General features: G+C 37.5%; 1 protein-coding gene across 13 annotated transcripts in view; it reads left to right on the top strand.

Moving 5' to 3' along the window:
- Nucleotides 1–24,034, top strand: part of GULP1 (GULP PTB domain containing engulfment adaptor 1) — a 273,935-nt gene that overhangs the window by 49,881 nt on the left and 200,020 nt on the right. For 12 of the 13 annotated variants that reach the window (XR_007378704.1, XR_007378705.1, XR_007378712.1 and 9 more), the window contains exon 2: nt 20,754–20,847. Coding sequence is in view for 4 of the 13 variants with exons in the window: in XM_048953935.1 (XP_048809892.1) it covers nt 20,820–20,847 (28 nt within the window). In the remaining 9 variants the exon portion in view is untranslated. Of the gene's footprint in view, nt 1–5,150; nt 5,238–20,753; nt 20,848–24,034 lie in introns of all 13 variants that reach the window. The other variant, XR_007378707.1, reaches the window with a different exon arrangement.

The following is a 24,034-nucleotide window of genomic DNA, read 5'->3' as shown; positions in this document are numbered from 1 at the left end:
TTTGTTGCTGTTTTTCAAGAAGTTAGTGTGTGTGCTCATGACTTCATGCTGGTATTTCCCAGTTCAGCCTCAGACGTATCGTGTGATTCTAATTTCCTGGTTGGCTGAGAGGCTGTTGTTTTTGAATCTTCTTTCTAAAATAGAACAGGAGATGTGTTTGTCCTTAACTTTCTTCCTTAGACTGCGCCACTACTTCGTCAGGCTTTGCTGAAGAATTCTTACATGGGCTTCTGAGAGCTGAGGCAAAAAATACCTAAGCTTGTGAGTTGCAAAAGGATCTTGTAGCCTGAGGACAAATGAGAGGACGTGGATTTATATGTTTATTTTTCTTCTGACAGTATCACCTCAAAACCTATCCCATGTGTGCACTGCATTCTGCCTTAATTTCTGCACTTGATAATGATTTCCACAGCATGGGTCAAAGCCAGACCCATTGTAGAAAAATGTTGTTGACAGGACTGATTTCCTGACCAAAACATGGAACCATTCTGTAGATGCAGATTTACTTGAAATGTACTTAACATGCTTAGAAACTGAAACCTGCACGTGAATTTGTGATTTGCAGCAGGCTTGTGCAGAATGTGGGCTCCTGGAAGTTAAATACCAAGCAGTTTTTAAGTGCAAAATCTTTTACTTATTTTAAGAGCACTGAATACTTGAACTTATATGGGTGTATGTAGGTTTAGTATCCATCCTTTACTGTGAGCAAGGAAAGAACATAGTATTGTAAGGTTACAGCAGAAATTACTTAGTATATTTATACACTCGCACACAGAAATCTTTATGGCTAGGATTAAACAGTGACATGATTGAGATATGATATCGACTGGTGATGGGACTTAAAACTTCCAACTTGTGAATGAGTTGTAATTTCACTGAATTGAAGTTAAAAGAAGAGTTGCAAATTTCTTATATTATTTTGCAGAGGCTTAAAATTTATTTTTATTATAGTAGTAATGTGTTGCAGTAGTAAATGGTGGGAAACTCTACTATGCATGACCTGTTTTAGCTAGATAACGCTATTGACTTTTTTTGTCTTTATTTCAGTGCTTCTGCTTTAGTTAATTCTAACTCCATTTCTGATTCTTGATTAGCTTAGTGGTAGGTTGTCATTAAAGCATTTGATTCCCTAAGGGCATGATCTATAAGGCAGATCTTTCCAGTGGAGAGTCATGATTGAGCCAATTTACACATAATTTAAACAGCAGTTGGCCTAATACCCTGAAGTGGAATTTGAGATACTTAATGTCCAAGAGCTTAATACCATAAATTGGTTGTTTAGGTTAAGTGTTCTTTAGAGACCTGCGTGAGGAGCCAGGGGGACAAATAATGCCTGTTCTGTTCTCTTTCCAACAGGCAAGTCAAGATCTGAAGAAAGATGAAGGCAGCAGTTGCACTTAATGTAGAATTGCCATTTCACATTTTATTGGAAAGGTTTTGTTTTGTTCAAGTAGCCACAATATTTATTTGGCCAGACTTTCTATTTGGATTTATATTTTAATGGCCTATTCAAATAAATTAACATAATAAAAATGTCTTCATGCAATTGGAGCAAGCTAATGAACTCTGACTTCTGCATTCCCTGATGTTTTGCATTTCTTGGAGGTTTGGTGCAGAGATGCTTGTAGTTACACAAAGCAATTTTTATAAGATGTAGAGAATTTGTCTTCATATTAGCATCTAAATGGTTTTGTCAAGCTGAGCTGATAACTCACATTGCTGTGCAGAGGAGTCAGACTTGAGGGTAAATGAGTTGGATTCATAATTTCCTGACTGTTTTGGCCCAGCCCCTGGAGTGTAACTGTCATTTCTCCCAAGAAAGGATGGTTATACACTGAAACTTTTCCAATGTAGGTTAACGCTGTGGTTTGCAGTTCAGTAGTGCAGTACAAGACAACGTTGAAGCTGGTGGAGACAGTCCTGCTCTTTTTCCACTTGCAGTGTATTCTGTCATCCCCTACTTCTTGTTACTGCATGTCAGTGTGGAACTTCAGTGCAGTGTTTGGCCCTGACCAGTCCCCTGACAGTTTGCTGTGCAGGGCAGCATGACCTGCGGTGTTTTAGGAAACAATTGGAAGGCATCTACCTGCCTGGGTTTTTTTCTTTTTGCTTGAGAGTGTTTGGGTGACACTGTGTTCCTGTGTAATAATAACCAAATCTACGTGCTTGGTGGTGCTGACAAGGGTCTTTTTATTTAAAGCTCAGTTTCTCTCTGCTGTTTCTGCCAGGCTGCCACTGCACCTCCCTCTGTCTGTCACACAATCTCTGCTCTTACAAGTAGGTGGGCTGCTGCTGTCACTGGTTTTTCTTGCTTGGCAATATTGCCTGCGGTATCATCGTGTCTGACTGAAGATGCAAAATAGCTTCCAGATGTGCTTCATGGTATTACCTTGAGCTGCTTTGTGTACCTGTGTTACCAGCATCATCCTGCTATTTGGGAGCGAGTTGTTCCTTTTTAGAGGACCATTAAACTTTTCTGAAATTCAGCAGGTGGTAAAGATTCTGCTGCACTTCTAATTAATTTCTTTTTTATAGGCAATTATCCTTTCTTTTAAGATGCTTCTAGGTTATATGATCTTTATTTTTAGTCCAACGTTAGGCTTTAGTATCTCTGAAAGTCAAGCAGTGATATTAAATGCTTTAAAGTAATCTCAATTTTTTTGTGGTATTATTAAAGGAAATGGGTGCATTGCTGTGCCTGCTGGCATAATGTGTAAGGTCAGACTCTTAATTGCCCTTCAGTTTGAGGTACAGTTGAGATGTAATCCTAGATGCTTTATCCTTGTTAATTTAAATAACTGTAAGAACTGAGGATTTGCTTGTAGAAGACAGGAGGCCAGCAGAACCGAGATCTGCTCTGTAATTAAGAACTGCTAACACTGCAGGAACTATTGGATGCAGATGAAGATTTTGGACGATCTAGTGCATTGGTACTTGCCTAATTGAATGAACTGAATGGCTTAGTGCATGATACAAGGAGCAAAATGTTGCCCCATTGGATTACCAACACTTGCTGTGCAGTGTGACAGCTTAGCATCTAATCCTTACTCATTCACAGAACTACAAGTGCAAGTGTGATATTCCAAATTTTGGGGGAATTTCCTGAGCTTTAAGTTGAACTTCATTGAATTGTCATGATACATATTTGCCAGGGCAGTTTAATTTTTCATGTCTCTTTCTCCTCTGCATTTTCTTCTCTGACGTGGTTATTAATTTACATCTTCCTGGTTAAACTTGTCTTCATTCTGTATGAAACGATGTATGCTACCTTACTATGGTGTTGTCTGTGATTTATACACTTCCTCGGCATTTCTGGTTTCCTGTGATTCAAGAAGGCACTCTGGCATGGACCTCTTGCTTCTTTTTGCATATTAAGTTATCAGTGCAATAGAGAACCACTGTGGCCTTGAAAATGTTGTTATGATAATAATGACTAAAATAGTATTATAATGACTGAAGTAGTATTCTGCTTTGTGTATTGAGTTGTATTTTGTATTGTTTTTGTCTCTCTGCTGTTGGATAAAGCAGCAAGACAGACTTTGCGGTAGTGAGAAAGTTTATTATTGGGATGCTTGGAAGTGGTCTAAGATAACATGTTCTGAGATATTATAGGTGGAAGGAGAAAAGACAAAGATCTCATATGTTGCGACCTCCAGATATTAGTGGAAGCACTGAGGAAAGAAGGTTGCTTTATCTGCTTCCCATCTTCCCTTTTTGCTTTCTCTGTCTGCCTTAAAAACAATTATATAGGACAAGGGGAAACAGTTTTAAACTGAAGGAGGAGAAATTTAGATGAGATATTAGTAAGACTTTTTTTTTTTTTACTCAGAAGTTGTTGAGGCACTGACACAGGTTGCCTAGAAAAGCTGTGGATGCTCCATCCCTGGGGTTGGTCAAAGCCAGGTAGGATGGGGCCCTGGGCAGCCTGATGTGATGGTGTCAGCTCTGCCCACGGCAGGAGGGCTGGAACTAGATGATCTGAAATCCTTTCCAACCCAAACCAGTTTATGAGTCCATGAAAACGAAATACATACTTCTATAACTGTGAACAGTGTACACTCATTTTTACGCTAAATGTCACAGCAGAAACATCTCAGCTGTTTTAGCTGACATCAGCTGTTTGGGTGTGGGTTCAAACTTGGCTTGGTAGAAGATACCAACGACTCAGAACTCTATGAGATCTCTTGTTATAGTTTGTATTTTATCTTTATCTGATAAGCTAAATTCAGCACAATTCTTATCTAAAATCATTGTATAATCTCATATGAATTACTAGGGATGCTACATAGCTGACTGCAGACTTTCCTTGAGGACAGTTGATGAAGTTACTACTTTAGGTATGCATCAGTGCAAAGAAACTCACCTTTTCTTTGAAGTAAATGAAAAACAAGTCAGAAATGAAAAAGGATGTGATCAGTCCTCGCAGAAATGCAGCCATGTCAGCAGCCTAGCTTGTACTTATTAGTTAGATTGAACTCAGGTAGTGTTCACATCTAGACTGTTCCTGCAAGTTGAGCAAATTTATCTACTCCACTGTACATATGCTGTGAAGAATCATTCGCAGTTGCAGAAGTATCTATAGCTTGTATCAGCCTTAGCCTTACTATTGCATATTTCTGCTCTGGGATTTTATAGTTCTGAATATTCGCTGTAGTTTAGACTAGTGTGTGCCTGAGGAGGAGAGAGAGAAGGCTGAAATGAGACAATTCTGCTGACTCACAGTAAGCTCTCTTTAAGACAGCTTTGAATTTGGGCAGCTTTCTGTTTCCTGGCAGGTCTTGGCTTTTTTCCTTTCCAAGGTGCTCTGGGTGTAATATTTCTTAATAGGCCATCTTTTGAGGAGCAATAGTAAGTCAAGTAGCACAATTTCAGTGGATTACTTATTTAGATGAATCTTCATAATAAGGAATGAGTATCCACCTCAGAAAGGATTGGTGGTTTTGGAGGAAAAGCAAGTGATTTGAATTGCTTCCTTTCAAATATGTCTTTAATGAGCATTGTAACCAAAATGCCAGACATCGAAACAACTAGTTTTGGCTTTAGGATAACCCGAAAGAGGACCATGAAACCACTTTAAGTTAGTGAGCTAACTTTTGTTTCTACTGCCAGGGGTGTAACTGCTGTAACCTAAAACTTTGTATCTTTCTTAGGTCCTTGCAAACAAAGAGTTGTGGTCTCACTGCCTGCTTTTTTTAGAGCGAGTGAAATGTCCAGATGGCTATTCCTTTCTTAGTAGTGTAAGTACAGCTTTTAGGTGGATGAAAACGTCAGAACTCAGAATGTTAAGTCACAATTAACTTTCAGTTTCCAAACCGGTGTACACTTAAAGATAAGTCTGTCAAATGAATCCATGATGATAATGACTATGTTTTGCTTTGCTCACCAGTTCAAGTCTAGGTCTGCTAGTGCTGCATTTAAAACCATGAACTTATGGAACAGAAATTGAATGTTCAGGTTGTCTGCTGTACTATTAAATGGGGGTGTTGCAACTGCTTCAAAGTGGAGTCTGGTAAATATGGGAAAGATTGATATAGAAAATAGAAAGATTTCTTAATTTTAAACATTTTTTGCATGTCTGGGAATTTCCTTTAAAAACAGTCTGGGCTATCTAGAGGAATAAGAAGTTGCAGATTCTGTTGATGACGTGGACTTTGATTTGTATTTGTTTTTTAATCTTGTAGCTTATCCTGAAGCAGTTGAGTAATTTTTCCTTATTTGAACTTATTTGAATTATTAGAATTGACCAACAGAACCAAGCAAAAGTGATGATGGTGTTTGCATGTTGAGAAACCATTCTAGGATTTTGTTGACTTATTCGTCTTATAAATGCTGTTGATTTTTAGATGCTTGCAGGCAATATACTAGAATCTAACTACGTTTTCAAACTTTTTAATGATGTTGGTAACCAAAAGGCTACCAGAGCTATGGATCAGCATCTAGTAACTTCTGCAGTGCATGTGGTTGCAGTCCTTGCATATGTGGAAAATGTAAATAGTATTTCCACATTGTGCATTGAGAAATAACGTGTTTTGTCATTCTAAGTCTCTCTGTAGTAGTGATGGTGCTCAGCCTGTGTCTGAACTGCTTTGGTTGGTCTCTCATCACGATCATCAAGCTATTGTTCTTCCATGTTTTGTTTAGCTTTTTTTTTTTTTTTTTTTACTACACTGAAACTTAAAAGAGAACTGTTACCAGGTCTTTATGCTTCTATTCATGGTTGTGCATTGGTGGTTTTTTTCATTGTGCTGTACGTCTTAGAAAAGGAAGACGAAATTATAGTAAAATTGTGTATTGAGACAGTGTGTTAAATGTTGATTACTAACAGCATGCTATTTTTGTTTGATGAAAAATATTCTGTAAGTCCTGTGTATTATGTCTATGTGAATAAAATGAGTAGTATTTTAAGTGATTTCCAAAAATGTTACCAGCAGCCTGAAAACATACAATCTGATTTTTAAAGCATCCAAGCTAACAAAAATGTGATGGGTTTTGTTACTGGGTTTATAATTCTTGTCCTTTCACCAAACGAACAAATAATGTTGCTTGAACTGAGTTGGAAACGACTGTGTCTGCATCTTGCCCATTATCTGTCTGTAATCTGTTAGTGTCTTGAGCTAATAATGTTTTGCTGTTGAAGTTCCTCCTGAAGGCTGCTTGCTTCCCATATTTACTTACCTATAACAGATACAACGACTGGCTAGATTAGGGATTTATATTGGTTGTCACATTCTGTATTTACAGAGGTATACTTCTCAGTGTGACTAAACAAACGAACCCAAATTTCAGAGGCCAGCTGGGATGGTTCTCTGAGACAGCTCTGTAGTCTATTATATTGCTTGTAGGGGAGATGCAGCCCTCCCCATCTGCCCCTCATTTATTTATTTTAAAGAAAGCAAAGCACCACAATAAAAACAAGTTTGTTCACTGAATTTCAATACTTTTGAGTTATTGTAGTCTTAAAAACTAGCCAGTCCATGTGTGGTGAACAGCTCAGTAGCTTTGCACAGCATATATTTGTTAGCTAATATCATCTTTTTTTTTTTTTTATCCAATTCCTTTTCCATGAGATGTGAAACGGAAAAAGGCTTCCTTCTGAATTTCCACGTGCCACCTGTTGCCACTTTCTATTTTTTTTTATAATTCACCTTAAGATCTCTCTCCCTAAATACATCCTTTTTAAAAAAATTGGAAGGATTTTTTTATTGCTTTTATCCTGCTGGAGAGAAAAGAACAACTGCAATTCCTTCCCCATCTCAAGATCAGTCCAAACACATTGCGTTTCACATCTCCATGATTGTGGATATAGCATGCAAGCATGTAGTGTTATTAAAAATAATGGTACTATATTTCATGCTTCATTTATTTTTCTTTATTTGTATACATTTCTAAGTTTGTAAATCATTGCCAGGAATTCAATTCCAGAATTAAAAAATTTAGACTATCATGTAATCTTGGTTACTAGGCTGTTTGATTCTGACTTCTTGCAGACATAAACTGTTGAAATGCTCCTTTGACACCTATTTGGATTCGTTTAGTAAACTGTTGCTTTCTTTTCATCGTCATCTTTAAGCTCATTGTGACACCGAAGTGTGAAGGCTGGAGCTGCCCAAAGTGTAGTTAAGGTCTTTTGTGAATCGTAATTTCTTTCTGTGGTTCTCTAACCTATTCTCCTGATTTTTATTGACTTCTGTTTGTCAAAAGGACATTTTCACTTCTGGAATGGAAGTACAAACACTGATTATGCTTACAGATGTTTGACAAGTAACGTGATCTAAGATGTGTTGCTTCATCTAGATGCTGTCTGGACTGCAAATGATAGCTTAGGTAACAATATTTTGAGAGGTTTTACATAAATCCTTTCTTTGATAGTTGAAAAATCTTGCTGCATGATTAGCCATTAAAGAACAAAAATCTTGATTGGCTCACTAGACATATATGGTATCTAACAGCTCTGGTTTGAATTTTTGACTGGAATTCCAAAAGGAGAGGAAAAAATGTGAATGAAGGAGCTTTCTGAGCAAATGTTACTCATTCTTGCAAGCTTTTAAATGAAAATGCACTTTGACAGGAAACTTTACATTATGGTCTATTTTATATATATGTATTAAATATCTTTCATGTTTTATGAAAAAAAATTGGGCTTGGGTAACCATATAGATCATCTTTCAGTGATGAAACACAGCAGAAAATCAAAGGTTACTGTTTTTAGCAAAGGTTGGTGTTCTTGGTTTGTTTTTTTTTTTTTCTTCCCCTCTATGAATTTTATAGCACCTAAAGCTAATTAAAAAAAAAAAGTGCTGAAAATATCAGAAATATAGAGATTAATGTACCACTTTGAAATTCAGTTTTGATCTTGCACTGATATCAGGTAGCAGCAAGCAGGGCTTTTCTCTTCTACATGCTGCCTTCACCTCCTTCCTTTTCAAGTATGTTTCATTTTCCTGAGTGAATTTAAGATTTGCAGACTTATTCAGAGATTCCATTTACTGTTCTAATGGTTACTCTGCCATACTGGGGCATAAATATTAAAGACTTCTGCGAGTATGTATGGTTGGCTGCCCATCTGCCTTTGGTGGGCTGAGCTGTGGCAGTCAGTATTATGATCAACTATGGAGAGTCCTCTGCTACCTGTATTAAGTGACACAGCTCAGTGCTTTGCAGTTTCTTATTTGTAAGGTGGTATATATTTGTTGAAGAGTTATTCACAAAGTATTTCAGCAGATCCCTGAAAAATAATGTTAATATAAAACCGCCAGTCTTACAACTGTTAGTTTTGTTCCTCTCCAGCACTGAGTGGTTCAGAGTTTACAACTAGAATTTATCTGAATGTGCTTCTGCCCTCTCATTGCGTTGCTTTAATGTGGGCGCCCTGCATATTAGTGTGCTCCATGTCTCTATTCATAGGATATCTTCTGGAAGCACGGAGTATGTTTCTAGCACTTAATTTCCTCCATCTCACTCTTCACACTTCTTATGTATCCACTGAAGTACTTTATCTGCAGTGTGTTCTATCCGATACGGCTAAATGATGGGAGAAATGTGTTCTCTGGAGCATTGGTCTTCCTGTCCTTACTCTGCTTTTTAGAAAATGCAACTCTGACCTACAAAGTTGGCAGATGCTTACTATGTGATTAAATGATGTGTCAAATACAGTAACAGTGTGGGAGCTGTATGGATATTTAGGACAAGCAGGTAGCCAAGATGGATGATGCTGGTACTTGCAATAGCCGTAGAGCTTAGACAAATGATTGAGGTGAGTTTCTGCAATTCAGTGCGTCTGTGTTCATCAGATAAGCACTGTTAATTGTGCACATATTTGTTGTGAAAAATACAATGTAAAATGCAGCATTCTGGTCTTGAGTAAAAACAGTGCTTTGTTAGCATTTTGACTCAGTCACTTGAGGCAAATTTAAAAATGAATTCAGGTTGCTTTATTTCCTTGATCTGGGGAGTTATGACTCAAATTCTGTAATGATGATTCTGACTTTGTACTTGGAAATATCACTATTACATTGTTACACATCTCGAACTGCAAAAATATGCAGCGAAGAGCTTAGTGGTGAGTATGAAAGTACATTAGAAGTCTTAGCAACTGAAAGCAAAAAAAGCATTTTGTACTTAGTGTTTGGTGCTACTTAGTATGTATATTTTCAACACCAAAAATAAACACCAAAAATGCAGTTTAACTTTTTCTGAAGAGGAATTTGAATGGTACTGTTATAGCTAAAAGTCCACTGAGCAAAGAAAACTTCTTAAAGTGTAATTTCCTGCTCTTAATTGATTAATCAATTAAGAGCAGGAAAAATGGTGGTGTCTGCTTGCAGCTTTCTATCTATCAGCAAATGAAGTTCTGTACCACTTGGTTACTGACCTATGGGGATCTGCCAAGTGTACCCATTTGCAGCTGTTACAATACAGGTAAGGTCAAAAGAGACATCAAGGAGCAGTTGGTTCTTTTTGTAAGTAAATACAAAGAAAATATAGAAGAGCATAAAAATTAAAATAAAAAATCAAAGTTTTGACTTCAGGAAGAAAAGTGCACATTTTCTAATGCACAGAGTTATCAATTGAAATAATTTCATCACTGGGTTGTAAAGGAGAAGTCATGAAACAGGTGAATCAGCAGTTGTAAATGTCATGAGTGAGGTTGTTCATCATCCTGTGCAAAAGATGTGATTTCATGCATGTGAGCCTACTCTGCACTGAGGAATAGGGACACAGCGCCAGATAGTTGTTGCTTTAACGTATCTTTAACATAAAACAAAAAACACCACTAAAACAAACAAACAACAACAAAAATATTAAATATCACAAAACCACGAACAATCCCATATTAAATATGAGGTTGATACGTGGCTTAGATTTCTGGGCAAAAGTTGTTTCTCATGCAAAGCTAACAGGGAAGAAGCACAGGTAACTTATTTTTGTGCATTTTTTCCCTTTTGCTTTAACAGAAAGGAAAAAAAAAAAAAAAGGGAAACCCTGAGAAGCAACCACCATACTTTTGATAGGAAACTGCATAGCACTGCAGACCTGTATTGATACCAGGAAGTTAGACCAATCCTGCGATGTCCTAAGACTGTAAATGCTTTAGGTAATATGGTGGCTAAGTATTTTAAGACAAGACATCCTCTTAATGTCATACAACAGCAGCAAAAAAGATGATTAACACCAAGTTTTGCTTTATTGAATGCAAATAGCAATAAACGGCTTAAGGGAATAATATGGTAAATGTAAATACTTTAGATAAATACAGGATTATTTCCTCATAAGAGAGATTTAATCAGGTAGCTGAGCAGAGTTCCAGATATGTGGTGAATTGATTCTGTTCTTCCAGGAATCTGAACAAGAGACTTCTTAAGTATTAATTTCTTAAGTGAAGTGTCATTTAGCAAAGAACTTGCTCAAGTGCACTATCCTATGTTCATCACAGAACAGCAGGAGTGCCTCTGATAGCAGAACATTTCATGAAGATCAACTGGCAAGCTAGGACAATTTGAAAGACCAAGTAGCAATGATAGCTGGAAAAAGCAACCAAAAGAGAGAGAAAGTGTGGAGAGAAAGTGTACTGTAAAGCTTTGTTGGATTCCATAGTGAATGTCACACATACTCAAAAATTCTGGTTCACAGTACCATGGACGAAGTTCCATGAAGTAGAGGTAGCATCCATTCTCTTTGGTTGATCCTCACTGTGCTCTCTGTTGTAATACGAGGAATGAGGCCATAAAATTATTGGAGGCTGGCATTCCATCCTGTCTTTAGAGCTGCCTTTATTCTCCTGCGTGCCATCAGTGATCCAGTTTATGCTGTACACCTTTGCAGGTGTTTATGTTTATGTATTCACGCAGTTGCCAAAGGATGATATTTGCTTTAGTCCTGTTCTGTAAGTTTTCCATTAAATCAGAATAGATTGTGGGAGAGTTTAGCTGAAGATGAGCTGTGTTTCTGAGCTGAATTTTTTAGCGCTGTCCTGTACTGACTATTCCCTACTCTAGAAATTCTTTTAAGTTGCTCCAATTTTCAGTCATCATTGTGCTCAGTTTTGTTTGTGATGTCACAGCTGTTCTTTCAGAACTCCTTGTTGTTTCTATTGAAATGGACTTGTGTCAAATACATGAATATAGATATGCTCAATTCTTGTGAGGTTGATTCTTGAATAGTATAGTGAAATTAAATTGTTTCAGAAATGCAGGATACAAGTTTTCATGAAGTTATTAAGATATGCATCTGAAACATTAAATAATTTATTTTTCATTAGCAAATACTAGCATTTTATATGGTACTGTCCTGGGAGTGACTTTAAGTATTCTGAACAGCTATGCATAATTCATTTTATTGGAAATGAGTATGTAGTTGCAGGAATGAGAGAATAGCATGTCTATTGAGGTAACAATTGGCTATAGAGTGCAGTTTTATGTTGGTGGTTCTGTTTTTATTATTTCCCCAGCTGATGCCTAGTTTTAGTTTGCTTTAGCAGTGCTTTTTGTAGTGCTTCAATGCTGTAGGGACTCACGTTGTCCTCTGGGGGTTATGCTGTAGTTTCTTGTCTCTTGTTTATAAATAAAGATGTGATGTCTATGGTATGATTTCATGTATATCACGTATACTGGTGTATTGTTCTTTACATGGGCATTCTTCACCTTCACAAATGCATTTGAAAAGTAAGATTGAATCCATGTGCTGAATTCTAGAAAATATGGCTGTGAAGTTTAAGTAGTGCAAAAAAGATGGTGAAGGTCTTAGAGGGCGAAGTGTGTGGAGCAGCTGAGGTGCTTTTGTTGGGTGTGGAGCAGAGGAGGCTGAGAGGGAGCTTCGTGGCATCCTACAGCTCCTCACATGGAGCACTGAGCTCTGCTTTCTGGTGACAGTGATAAGACCATGAGAGAATGGTTTGGAGCTTTGTCAGGAGAACTGAGGCGTTGTATTAGGAAAGGTTCTTCACCAAAAGGTGGTCAGGCACTGCAACAGGCTCTTCAGGGCAGTGCTCACAGCCCCATGCTGCCGGAGTTCAAGAAGCAGTTGGACAATGCTCGTAAGACAGAGGGTTTCAATTTTGGGTGGTCTTATGTGGAGCCAGGAGTTGGACTAGATGATTCTTGTGAGTCTGCTTCCAACTAGGGATAATCTGTGATTATATGATTCTGTACATTTCTGACAGAGATGGCATGCTGTGCCGCTCTTGTGGTTTTGCCTCAGCGTTTGCTAGTCCACTGTACACAAAGCCTGAGACGAGTTGATATCTGAATCAGCTCATATCTGAATGGGAAGGAGGGCAAAACAAATACCTGGGGTGAGCATTTGAGCCGTTCAGTAGAAAATGTTCTGGTAAGGTTCTGTTTCCAGTTCTCATGAACTGCTCTGCTGAAGAATTCCTTAATTTTCAGGAAACCTAGAATTTTCTTTGTTTGAAAACATGTCAGATATTGGTACTTGCTTCCTCCCCATTTCTCCCCAGCATGCCTTCTGCATCCCATGGTTGAGTTACGGGATCAGTCACTGTGTCTGCTGTTAGTGGTTTCAGATTATCTCAGTGTACTTAAGAGAGTTACCTGTACTTGTTTCTTCCCTCTGATGGTGAGGATTCAGTACAGAATGATGCCCTTCCTGTAGAAGGTATACATTTATGGCTATAGCAACCTTCATATCATTTATTACACAGAATGGTGTATAGGTTATGGCTAGAGTCTCATATGCTTTGTGATGGACAGGAGAAAGCACTCATACCTACATACTGAAGATGTCCTATTGAGAGTTTTTTTAATGTAAATCTAATGCTGTATCAGAACTGTGAATTAGATTTTCAGTATGTCTCAATAAGGTGGGAAATAATTGGAGCAGGAATGGACATTGTGTCATCTTGGTCCCAAGAAGTCAGTGCCATTCTCTGCTTTAAATGCAGTGGGTGTTTGAGTATAAATTTGCAGATCTGTCAAGATTTATAAAACTTACACATTTTTCTTTGTCCCAAGCGTGTTAAAACATACAGAACGTTTCTAGTTGAGAAAGCAAAAGAAATTTAAGCCTTGCTAGCTTATAAAGTCTATTATGTGGGCGTATATATTTGAGGTTCTTATCACTTCTGTTAAATTATTCTGAGATGCATCACTTGAAAGAAGATCTCAAAATAAAACTCATAGTAACTGTAACAATGTGCAAAACCTGAATGTTTCTCCTTAATGCACGTTATACTAAACTACTTAAACACATACCATCTTTATAAGAGATAAGGAGATTAATTTACTAATAAATATGATTTTGGTTTCCATGCTTCTGTATGAATTTCATATCTGTATGTATCACATTTCATATTATATTCTTGTCCAAATGTTGAGACTCCTCAGACTGTACTCAGAAGGGGTAAAAAATAGGTAAGCAAAACAAATCTAATACGATTACGCTTAACAAACCAATATAATCTACTTTGTGAGGTACTCACTAAGAGGTTGATTTACTTGGAGTGATGGAATGGACATTGCCAAATATTTCTCACTTTTGAAAACTGTCACAATCACTTAAACCTCCATTTATCTGTACGAACACAACTTAATGTTGTCTTTGATGCTAAACAATTAAAGCAATGATTCTGAATGTATTAACATTAATGAGAAATATAGTGACTTGAGTAGCAGGGGGTCAGTGTTCAATCTCACAGTCTACATGTATGTGAAGGTAATGCCAAAGCTTTTTTAAAAAACAATTCTGCATTTTATAAGTTCAAAAGTATATGAATATATTTATAAATTAGTAATGAGAAAAGGAATCATTAGTAGTTTGCAAAGCAATGGTTTTTATTTCTCCATATGACTTAAGGTACTTACTGGAAATGCACACCTTAGGAACTGTAAAATATAAGAAAGTATTCTACAAAGCTTTGTGTATGCCTAAAATTCCTATATTTCTTCTTTTCCTTGGAGGGAGAGGTGAAATGTGTCCCCAGATGAATGAAGGTATAATAAGTTTGACTTGAGGCCTTATAGATATGTTTAGGTTTAAATAATGTAGTACCACCCCCTCCTCCCCCCTTTTTTTTTTTTTTTTTTTTTTTTTGACATAGTTAAAACTGCTTTCAGGATATACTTCTGATTTCCATAAGAGAATTATCCATTATTATAATATTGACCTTGTGTGCTTTAAAAAAACGAAACAAAAAAAACCAAAAAAAAAAAAAACCAAAAAAAACCCATATCTGTGAATTTAAAGAGTTACAAAACCATTTTGTAGCATCCTTGTTTAGAGTTACTGGGGAATGGAAAGTTATTTGTTCTTTCACTTAGCTAATGAATTGTGGTGAGCCTCTTGACTTTTTAGTGAAAGGATTGAAAAGAGAAAACATCTGGTGTATGTTGTGAAGCCTGTATAACTGCAAGAATCACACAGGTGCTTGATGAGTTGCAGGCATATTTATCCTCACCGTTCTTTTGCTGTCTGTTCCTTGATATTTGCCTAGAAATTTTCTGATTACCCGTGTTGAAACAGACATCTGTGTTTTTCACATCCTTTTCATCATCTGTTGAACTTCAATAATGTGCTTTTAAACTTCATTTGCACGTTTCAGGAAGTGTGTAGAGTGGTCCTGTGGGATTTGTAGAGCATGTGCTCACAATAGTATGTCTTGTGCTTTTCAAGCTGGGCAACGTAGTAAAATGGGTTAAACTGCATTTACCTCTGGAAAGATCTGCTAAAGTTTTGAAGTTTTGCAAGCAAAACTAAATTATGCTACTCAAAGTGCTGTGTTATTCATTTGGAGAATATATGTAGAAAGCTGAACAAAGAAAAACTATTGTTTGGAAACTTGAAGATAGCCTTTTTTTTTTTTTCTCCTGCGGAGGAAATACAGTGAAATGATTGTGCTACATCTGTCAGCAGCAAAACAAATGTGTGCAGCAATCAGTTCTTGCAAGGATGATGCTAATGTAGGAGTAACCATTTTTACTGTCAGGACATATCATTTTTTAAAACTGTATTTGTCCAGTCAATAAGGACTAGTTAAAGTTTTGGAGCCTTACTCATGCTCAAGTCAAAGCCAAGCAAACAAAAAAATCACAGCAGAGAACAACAGCTGGACAGTCCGCTATCCCTTCCACCAGAGCTATGTTAAGAGCTTTGGTTGCTTTGGTATGTTCTGTTCCTGGTGGAACCCATCAGTGAATCCACTCCACGGCTTCTAAAAGCACTAGCAAAGCTCAAGTCTGAAGCTTTCGTGCCTGAAAGTAATGGGAAAGGCAGCGAACTTGTTTGGATCAGTAGAGATGATCAAATGGCTAATGGGTAACACTGACCCCCCTGGGTGCAAGCAGGCAAGATGTTTGCCATCTGTCTGTCTTTCAGATGCAGATGGCAATGACTGAGTTCCTTCTGAGTGAACATGTGGAAAGCTGTTTTGTTGGCTCTAAACATCTGACATCTGTAAGTTCTTGTACAGCAGTGAAAAGACAAGGTTGACATGACTGAAATGCATTACCATGTTATTCTAGACACTGGGCCTCCTGGATTTAAGGGAAAAGCAAGCTCTCCTTGAAGTCTGCCATGATTGTATTAATATAGGGAACAAAATAAGAATATCAATTTTTCATGCCAAATTCAAGAAGTTTGAGAAGAAGGGAATGTTGCTGGCATGAAAACTACTTCCATTAATACAGTGTCAACTCTAGTTTGATCCATAAGTAATGCAATTCCTTGATAAAGCACAGTGAAGCCATTCATAATTTTTTTAAGTGCTTTAAAACAGTACTTAGTTTTAATGTTGCCTGAGAAGGTGATTTAGTTACCAGATATCTCATTGTTATCCACTTGTCACCTGTTACTCACTTCCTTTTTGACAAAATTTTCCCATTTAAAGGAGTAGCATATTGTTAAGAAACGGAGGGATAAAAAGCCAAGATGGGAAGTCTGAATAGAAGACTATTATTGCTTATAAAATCAAAGGATGGAAATAATTTAACATTAAATGGAACTGCTTGCTGACCAAAGATGAAGAGTGGCTACAGGGACTATATGAGTTTTGTTCCCTGACACATCAATATATTTTCCTTTAGACTCTTATAGAGGTGACAAGGTTTGTGGCAAGTTGCTCTTTCATTTGTTGTATTAAAAAAAGGGAGTATATAATGATATGGAGTTAACCTCATTTTGTGTAGTTCATGTAGCCTAATGTTCTTATTTTCTTCCATAATGTCTTCACATATTTGGAAGTTGTGATCTTACCGAAATAATTTTATAGCTGTTATGTTCCAAAGCTTCTCATCTTACCTTCAGCAGTAACTTTATAAGCCTATGTTTCATTGCAAGTCAATGAATCACACATTCCTGTGTGGTGCAGCCCTTTGGAAAACAGGATTTAAGGCACATTGTGCTTCATTTTCTGAGAAATGTTATCCACTAAGTTCAAAAGGCTGGGATCTGATAGGGAAAACAGTCTAAAACTTCAGTGTTCCCGTCTTAATTTGGCTCACTGTGGGATGTTAGTATGTGAAAAGGAAGAGGGCATGTTTGACCCTTTTTTTTTTTTAATTATTTTTTTTTTAAAGCAGTTTGGTGGATGCAAGTTGAGGTGTCCTAGGGAGATTTTCAGGGAAGAGTTATTTGTCCAATGAGAAAGAGGCATGGAATACACTGGTTCAGGCCATTATAGCCTGTGCCATTTGAGGGTGAAGGTTGCAGTGTGGGGAAACCCTAATAAATCTTAAGTTGTGTCCAGCGATGAAGAGGAATTAAGAAAAACAAGGCAAGTAACACTGGTGGCTTGTTTCATCCCTTTACTAAGTGCTCCCTCATGGCTTGCCTGAGATGGATCTAAATTTAGAAAACAGATTAAAACTGAACCTTACAGAAGGAGACCTCAGGCACACACAGATGTCTATGGGATGGCCTCCGTGCCACTGCAGCAGCAGGACAGGTTGCAGTTGCTTCTATCTGGCTTTGGAAGGACGCTACAGCTTCCCTTTGTTCTGCCTCCTTTGTTTGCATAAGCATAGATAGCAACCACCATTAGCATTAATGATGAAAAGCAATTACTGAGGTGACAGCTTCAGCTTCAATCCTCATTAGCCTTGTGCCCATCAGACCAAATACCTGCAAACATCTCAGTCACCCACAACTCTGGCCGTTTTGCCTTGCTTCTCACTGTGAAAAGTTAAGGCCTTAATGACAGTGAACGCAAAAGGAAAGGGAGATGAAGGTACTTGCTTTCTGCCATTACGGTTGCAGTTTGCTATGGCAGCTTACATTCTCAGCTTTCCATGCCACATGAAAGGCATTCAGCCTGAGAAAACCACTGCTCAGTATTTGGCTGTCGTTTGCAATTTGTGTTATTGTTAGCTCAATGAAATTTTTTTCTAAGCTGCCTTCTTCCTCTTTCTTCCTTCTCGCTTTCTTTTTGCCCCCAAATAAATAACTGAAGCGACACGAAATATTCCAAGTTAATACCTTGTTGTATTTTGTCCTCTAATCACTTTGTGAAATTGCATGTAAGTTTGTTTTTCCAAGTAGCATTTGTTTTCTGGCTGAAGCTGAAGCAAGCTCCTAATAGAAAGGCGGAGGAACATTCTTTACATAGGTGTGTCTTCCTTCATGATGACTAATTAAATATTTTTGTCCACATGCTTATTCCCCAGTGCTTCTGATTGCTACAGCTGCTTTACCCTATATTAAACAAATGAGCTCACAGGAAGGACTCCCCTGTCTATAGAGGGACCCCTGCATGGTCATGGGATTTTGACTTATGTTTCATTGTAAGCTTTTAGCAGAGTGCTTGGCAAATCTGTTTCATCCAGCAGCTTTCTGTATTGAGCATTCTGAGAAAGAGCATTATATTTTATCAGAAAGTATCGTTAATATTCATGATCAAAGAACAGCTTGTGTTTACTCAACAATATTGTCTGTTGGTATCCTCTAGTCAAAACTTTCCAGTATTGCTTACAACAGCCCAGTGACACCTCCTTGCCCATTAGGCAACCGAGGACTTTTGTTTAGGTGAAGATAACCAACATTTTTTGGGGCATGTAACCATCTGTTTCTTCTGCTTCTGAGAGGTTGGAGGAGTTGCTCATGTTAGAGCTGGAGGGAATTTGAAAAACAGCTACTTGTAGCTAATCATGTTTTCTTCAGTGATTAGCAGCATTCCCGGGGGAATTAAACAATTCCCAGAGGAGTAGGAGTTATGGACAGAGCGAACTTGTTCTCCTTATGGTTTGTCTTAATTGAAGTAGGGAATGTTTTTAACAAAAACAAGATTGTCTATTGTCGCAGAATCGCAGGATTATGGCTTTTATTGATGTGGTTTGTTCTAATACTGATATGTATCTTTATTCTTGTTAAGCAAATCCATTACATCTTCCACATATTTTCATTATAAAGCAAGAAATAAGAACTTCATTGCATTTTAGCACATTTACTGGAGTAGACATGCAGACTTTTAGTAGTTAAACTGATGTTTGTATCAGATATAAAGATCGATAGTTTTCATGGTTACTCTATGTTTTAAACAAAATGCTTTAATGGTGTTCTCTTGAAACACAGCCAGCATCTGACTGTGTGCAGATGTAGATGTCTGCTCAGAAGACAGAAACTGGGTGCGGGGGAGTGGGTGGAGTAAGGCTTGGTGGGAAAATTAAGATACGGTGATCCCCTAATCGTGAAAGAGAACTCAAGTGATTCCTCTATTACCATTCAAGAAAACTGACAGGGCTACATGAGACAAATCATAAATCTGGCTGTAAACTCAAAACTCAAGTCTTGTGAGGAGCGGCTGAGGGAGCTGGGATTGTTCGGTCTGAAGAAGAGGAGGCTCAAGGGAGACCTCATTGCACTCTACAACCTCCTGAAGGGAGGTTGTGGTGAAGAGGGATTTGTCCTCTTCTCCCAGGCAACGAGCAGGACAATGGGTAATGAGCGCAAGCTGTACCAGAGGAGGTTTAGATTAGACATAAGGAAGAACTTTTTCTCCCAAAGGGTGATCAGGCACTGCAGTGGCTGCCCAGGGAGGTGGTGGAGTCGCCGTCCCTGGCAGAGTTCAAGAGGCGTCTGGACAATCTGCTGCGTGATATGGTATAGTGCTTGTGGTGGCAATGGTGATGAGGACATGGTTGGACTGGATGATCTTATAGGTCGTTTCCAACCTTGTGATTCTATGATTCTATAACTGTTCTTGTCCCTGAGCCTGGGGAATCTCTTCAACAAGGCAAGTGCTGCAAAGTCTTTGGGCTGCGTTGAGTATCGTAACTTTCTAATCATATTGATGGCCTTGGATATACTGACATTTTAGCTAATTTCAGAGATAATTGATGTCAAATACTTTCATTTTTTCTTCTCTTTTGACTTGGTTGCTGTGAGAGAAGGGTAGAGGTGTAGCTTTTGACTTGGTGATCTGAACAGAATGAATGAGAATATGCTTAAGTGAAGTTGAAAAACAAATCAATGTTATAGATTTGGATGGTTTTGAGGAATGGTTTTTTTAGTGTTTTTTTTAATGCTGTAAACTTTTTTTTTTTAATGCGGAAAAAAATTCTGGTAATAGGTGGTGAATCTAAGATTAGGCTAAGAATCCAAGGGTTTATGTGAAGGAAATACAAAACTTACTTCAAATTCAGTTAAGTCATAAACACCTGCAATTTTGTGACTGTTTGCACTTGACCAGATTTGATCTGTTCAACATCCATGTAGGGACACAATCTGAGGTAACAGAAGCAAGGAGATAGGTGCACTGATAGAAGGCAATTTTTTTTTTTTTTTTTTTGCATTGAATCCCTGGATGAGGAAGAGATTTTATTATTTTTCATTCTGATTTGTGTTTGTTTGTGTTTTGTTTTTTTTCAATGTCACGAATCCCACAAAAGGATGAAAGCATAGCTTGAAATAATCTGAAAGCTGAAATGACACAAAACAGGGCAGTGCAAGTGTGGGCTGAAGGCTTTTATGGAATTTGCTATTTGATATTCATTTTAAAGCTTTCTTTCCAACTTATTTGTATGTAGTGTTTGTCTTTGGTTGTATATAAGGCCCCCTGCTCTGTCTCTTAGATTTTAGTGTGAGCTTCATGGTGAGCTTTAAAATGTCTTTCTGTATGGAATGTGACAGGGCTTTCAAAAATCTCAATACGGCAACTTCTTTTTTAGCAAAGCACGCCTCCCTTTTTTATTTTCTGGATCATTTCAGTGGAAATAAAATCATTTGTATTGTATTTCATATGAAGATGATGCACTGACTTCAAGTATAATAATGGACTCCTTTGTTTTCTTATGCATATTTTTCTTCAGGTTAAAGTGTGTCAGGAGGAAAACCTACCAAACCCGGAAACACTGTTGAGTAGATAGACTTTCAACATGAACCGCGCATTTAGTAGGAAGAAAGGTAAGCCATTTCATTTTTGTTGTGTTGGAAACATAAATATCCTGTATACATTCTTGAAGATGTTAAGAATTATACAAGAAAGTACTTAGGAATAATTACATCTGATCAACTAAGTAGAGATGAGCAACCTTTTGTGATGTATAGAGTAAAGTGTTCTTGACAGTTAGAAAAAAACTTTTTGGATTCTAAGGCTTAAGTTTAATTTAATACTATTTTCTTTACTGAGATGTGTGTGCTTATATAAAAATATATACATATACAAATATACACTTATATGTTTGTGGCTTTCCTGGGCTCACCAATGGATGTGCTAGAGAGTTTTAGAACTTCTAAAGACTTAACAGTGACTTCTGCATTTACATTATGTTCCCTGGGTTCTTGCATAAGCTATTTGAGAAAGCCATCCTTTAATATACTCAGAGTATCTCATGCTGCAGAACAGCTCTTAGCTTTAAGAAGCTATTTTGAGTTTGCAGCAATCTGAAATGCATCCTTTCCAAAAGTATAACAAACCACTGAATATTCAGACTTGTGCTTCTGGCTTCTTCTCTTTTTGTGGTCTATTTAGGATTAAGCATACTTTTTAAATGAAGTAAAACAAGTGCAGTTGTTACCTTTTTTTTTCTGTCAACATTTTTGTATTTTCTTTCAATTGTTTAGAATGTAGGAAATCAGTCATGCTACTTTCTTTTTGTTCTCATGTTTTCTTCTGAAGATTGTTAAGTGTGACACACTAAGCCTGAGCCTCTGCTTCAGTAATCAAGTGAACTCTACTGAGTTGAGGCAGAAAATTTTGTTTATGTAGCAAGAATTCCTGCTTTTGTATCATTATCAAAGCTGGGAAGAAAAGGAATCTGTCATGCATTAAAGCATCATGAAGAGATAACATCTCTGCATCCTTTCCTGTCTAGTATATTGATTTGCTACAATGAGACAAACTGAGATAAGCAAATCAGAACACCAGAAGATGTTGTTTGATCACAGAGGAGATAAACATCCATAAAGGCTACAAAAAACAATTAAAGATCATTTGATACCTCAGAAGAAAGACAAATGCTTAGGAAATAAACTGAAATCCATAACTGATGCTCCTAAGCACTGATGTAACAAACCTATCAAGAGATCTGTACCTACCAGTTACTTGGTAATGCTGCCTAGATTATGCCAAAGAATTTGAGAGACTGTTCCAATATCTACAAACTGTGGATTTATTTATCATGGGTGGGAAAGAAGCTTAGGGTTTTAATATTTTTTTGTTGTTGCAAATGCTTTTTTCTTTTTTTCTAATGATTTATGATAATTAAAACTTAGCATACCACATTTCAGAAACAGACTAATTCTGTTTTATGGGCTACTTATGGGCTATCTGACTTGCATGCAGAGATCTGCAATAATCTTTCACTAATTCAACTTGCTCTTGTTGGCAAGGGCACACTTAATCAATTCTGAGGTTGTACCCTCTGGTATCTGAGATCGTTAGTTGGGACTGGATTAATTCCTTTCTGTGCTCACCTGCTTGTGGTAAGAAAATTCTTACGAACTTCACCTGAACTATTGGAATTTCGAGAGCATTTTCTTTGTTGGTTAATCAGGTGGGTTTTTACATAGGTTATTATCTTTACCCCCAACAAGAACAACACATTTATCATGAAAGGCAGGCACAGTGAACTGAAATAATTGTGGCTGCTTAATGATGATTCAGAATTTGAGGGAACAGAAGATTTTGACAGTGGCATCCCCTGAGTTTGCTGATAGTAATGCAACACGCTTACATGCTCATATTCTAAGAAAAAGACAAATTCCAGATGAACAATTGTTAAGATATATGTATGCTTATATATTGCCATTTGACGTTCAGAAAAGCTTGGCTATATCAGTGTTTAATGAGATGTAATCTGAAAAACAAATCTGTTCAAGAATGGGCTGAAAGAGGTTTGGCTGTTGAACTATAATGTATTTCCTAATTTCGCTCCCAGGTCTCAGAGTTACAGTGATTTCCGTATCTGAGTTTGATGAGGTTGATGTGGGTTTCTTTTGTTCACGAAAACATGGATATTTTGAAGAGCTATATATGAATGCAGTGACTTTCCCTGGCATTTCTCTTTAAAACTAAATTAGCCTCCAGCTGTCTGTGCTGGTAGGATTTGTGCTAATTAGAAGTTTGCAGCAGTTTATTATTGTGGAGCAGTTTGAAACAGCTGTTTCAAACATATAGAATTCCTAGCAGAATTTGAATAGGTGTGATACATTTACAATAGCTAACGATTATCTGAAATATGTGGAGTTGGTATTGCGCTTAAATCATCTTCATCACAGTCAGTGTATACTGGTCTTTCAGTACGATGCATGTTCAGAACATAGTAGCTCCTTAAATCCTTGAACCGAGTATGCTGCTGATTGTGCTGGCTCAGACCTCCCTGTACTTGCTCAAAAGTTTGGTTCTTGCTTCACTGCCGTTCAAATGGCACAAGTTTCCTTGTCAAGAAGTGCTTTCCTTATTAAGAGCAGAGGTCAATAGGTAAAGCAAAAAGAAAAGCACTAAAAACAACCGTATTGAAGGCTGGATAGCAGAGTGTGCATTCACAAAAGAGCTGCAAGGAACAAGTTACTAGTAGGAAAAAGATATGAGCTCTTGTTTAATTAACTGATACCATTCTAAGAAAAAAAAAAGAAGCTTCCCTAAGACACAGAGTGTGACATGACTGTGTATTGAGCATTACAGAGCAATGGATTTGTTCTCAATCATAGTAGTGCTCTTCAGAGATCAAGGCAAGGCTGGATGTGGCTTTGGGCAGCCTGGTCAAGTGGTTGGCAACCCTGTCTACAGCAAGGGGATTGATACTAAATGGTCTTGAGGTCCTTTTCAGTCCAGGCCATTCTATGCTTTTATGACCAGACTCTTATCTTTGATATTCCACTACTGAAGTGGAATCTTGCTGTATGTAGGATGTCTGGAGCAAGTACTTAGTGTAAGTTTATTTCTGAAGGCTATTATACGGGTGTGAAATGGCCATTTCCAATGACTGTAGTGTGCTGAGGGCTCTGTTTCTAAAAATGGGCATTACTGTCATTGACCACATGACACAATACAACTTCTAGCTTGAATATTTGATGTTTATATTTCAGTTGAAATTTTTTTGTAGTTGACTGATGGCTGTTTTAGCTAAAATCCTAACTGATGTAATAA

Source organism: Lagopus muta, chromosome 8 (assembly GCF_023343835.1).
Source record: "Lagopus muta isolate bLagMut1 chromosome 8, bLagMut1 primary, whole genome shotgun sequence".
Classification (NCBI taxonomy): Eukaryota; Metazoa; Chordata; class Aves; order Galliformes; family Phasianidae; genus Lagopus; species Lagopus muta.
This window is presented reverse-complemented; position numbering and strand designations above follow the sequence as displayed.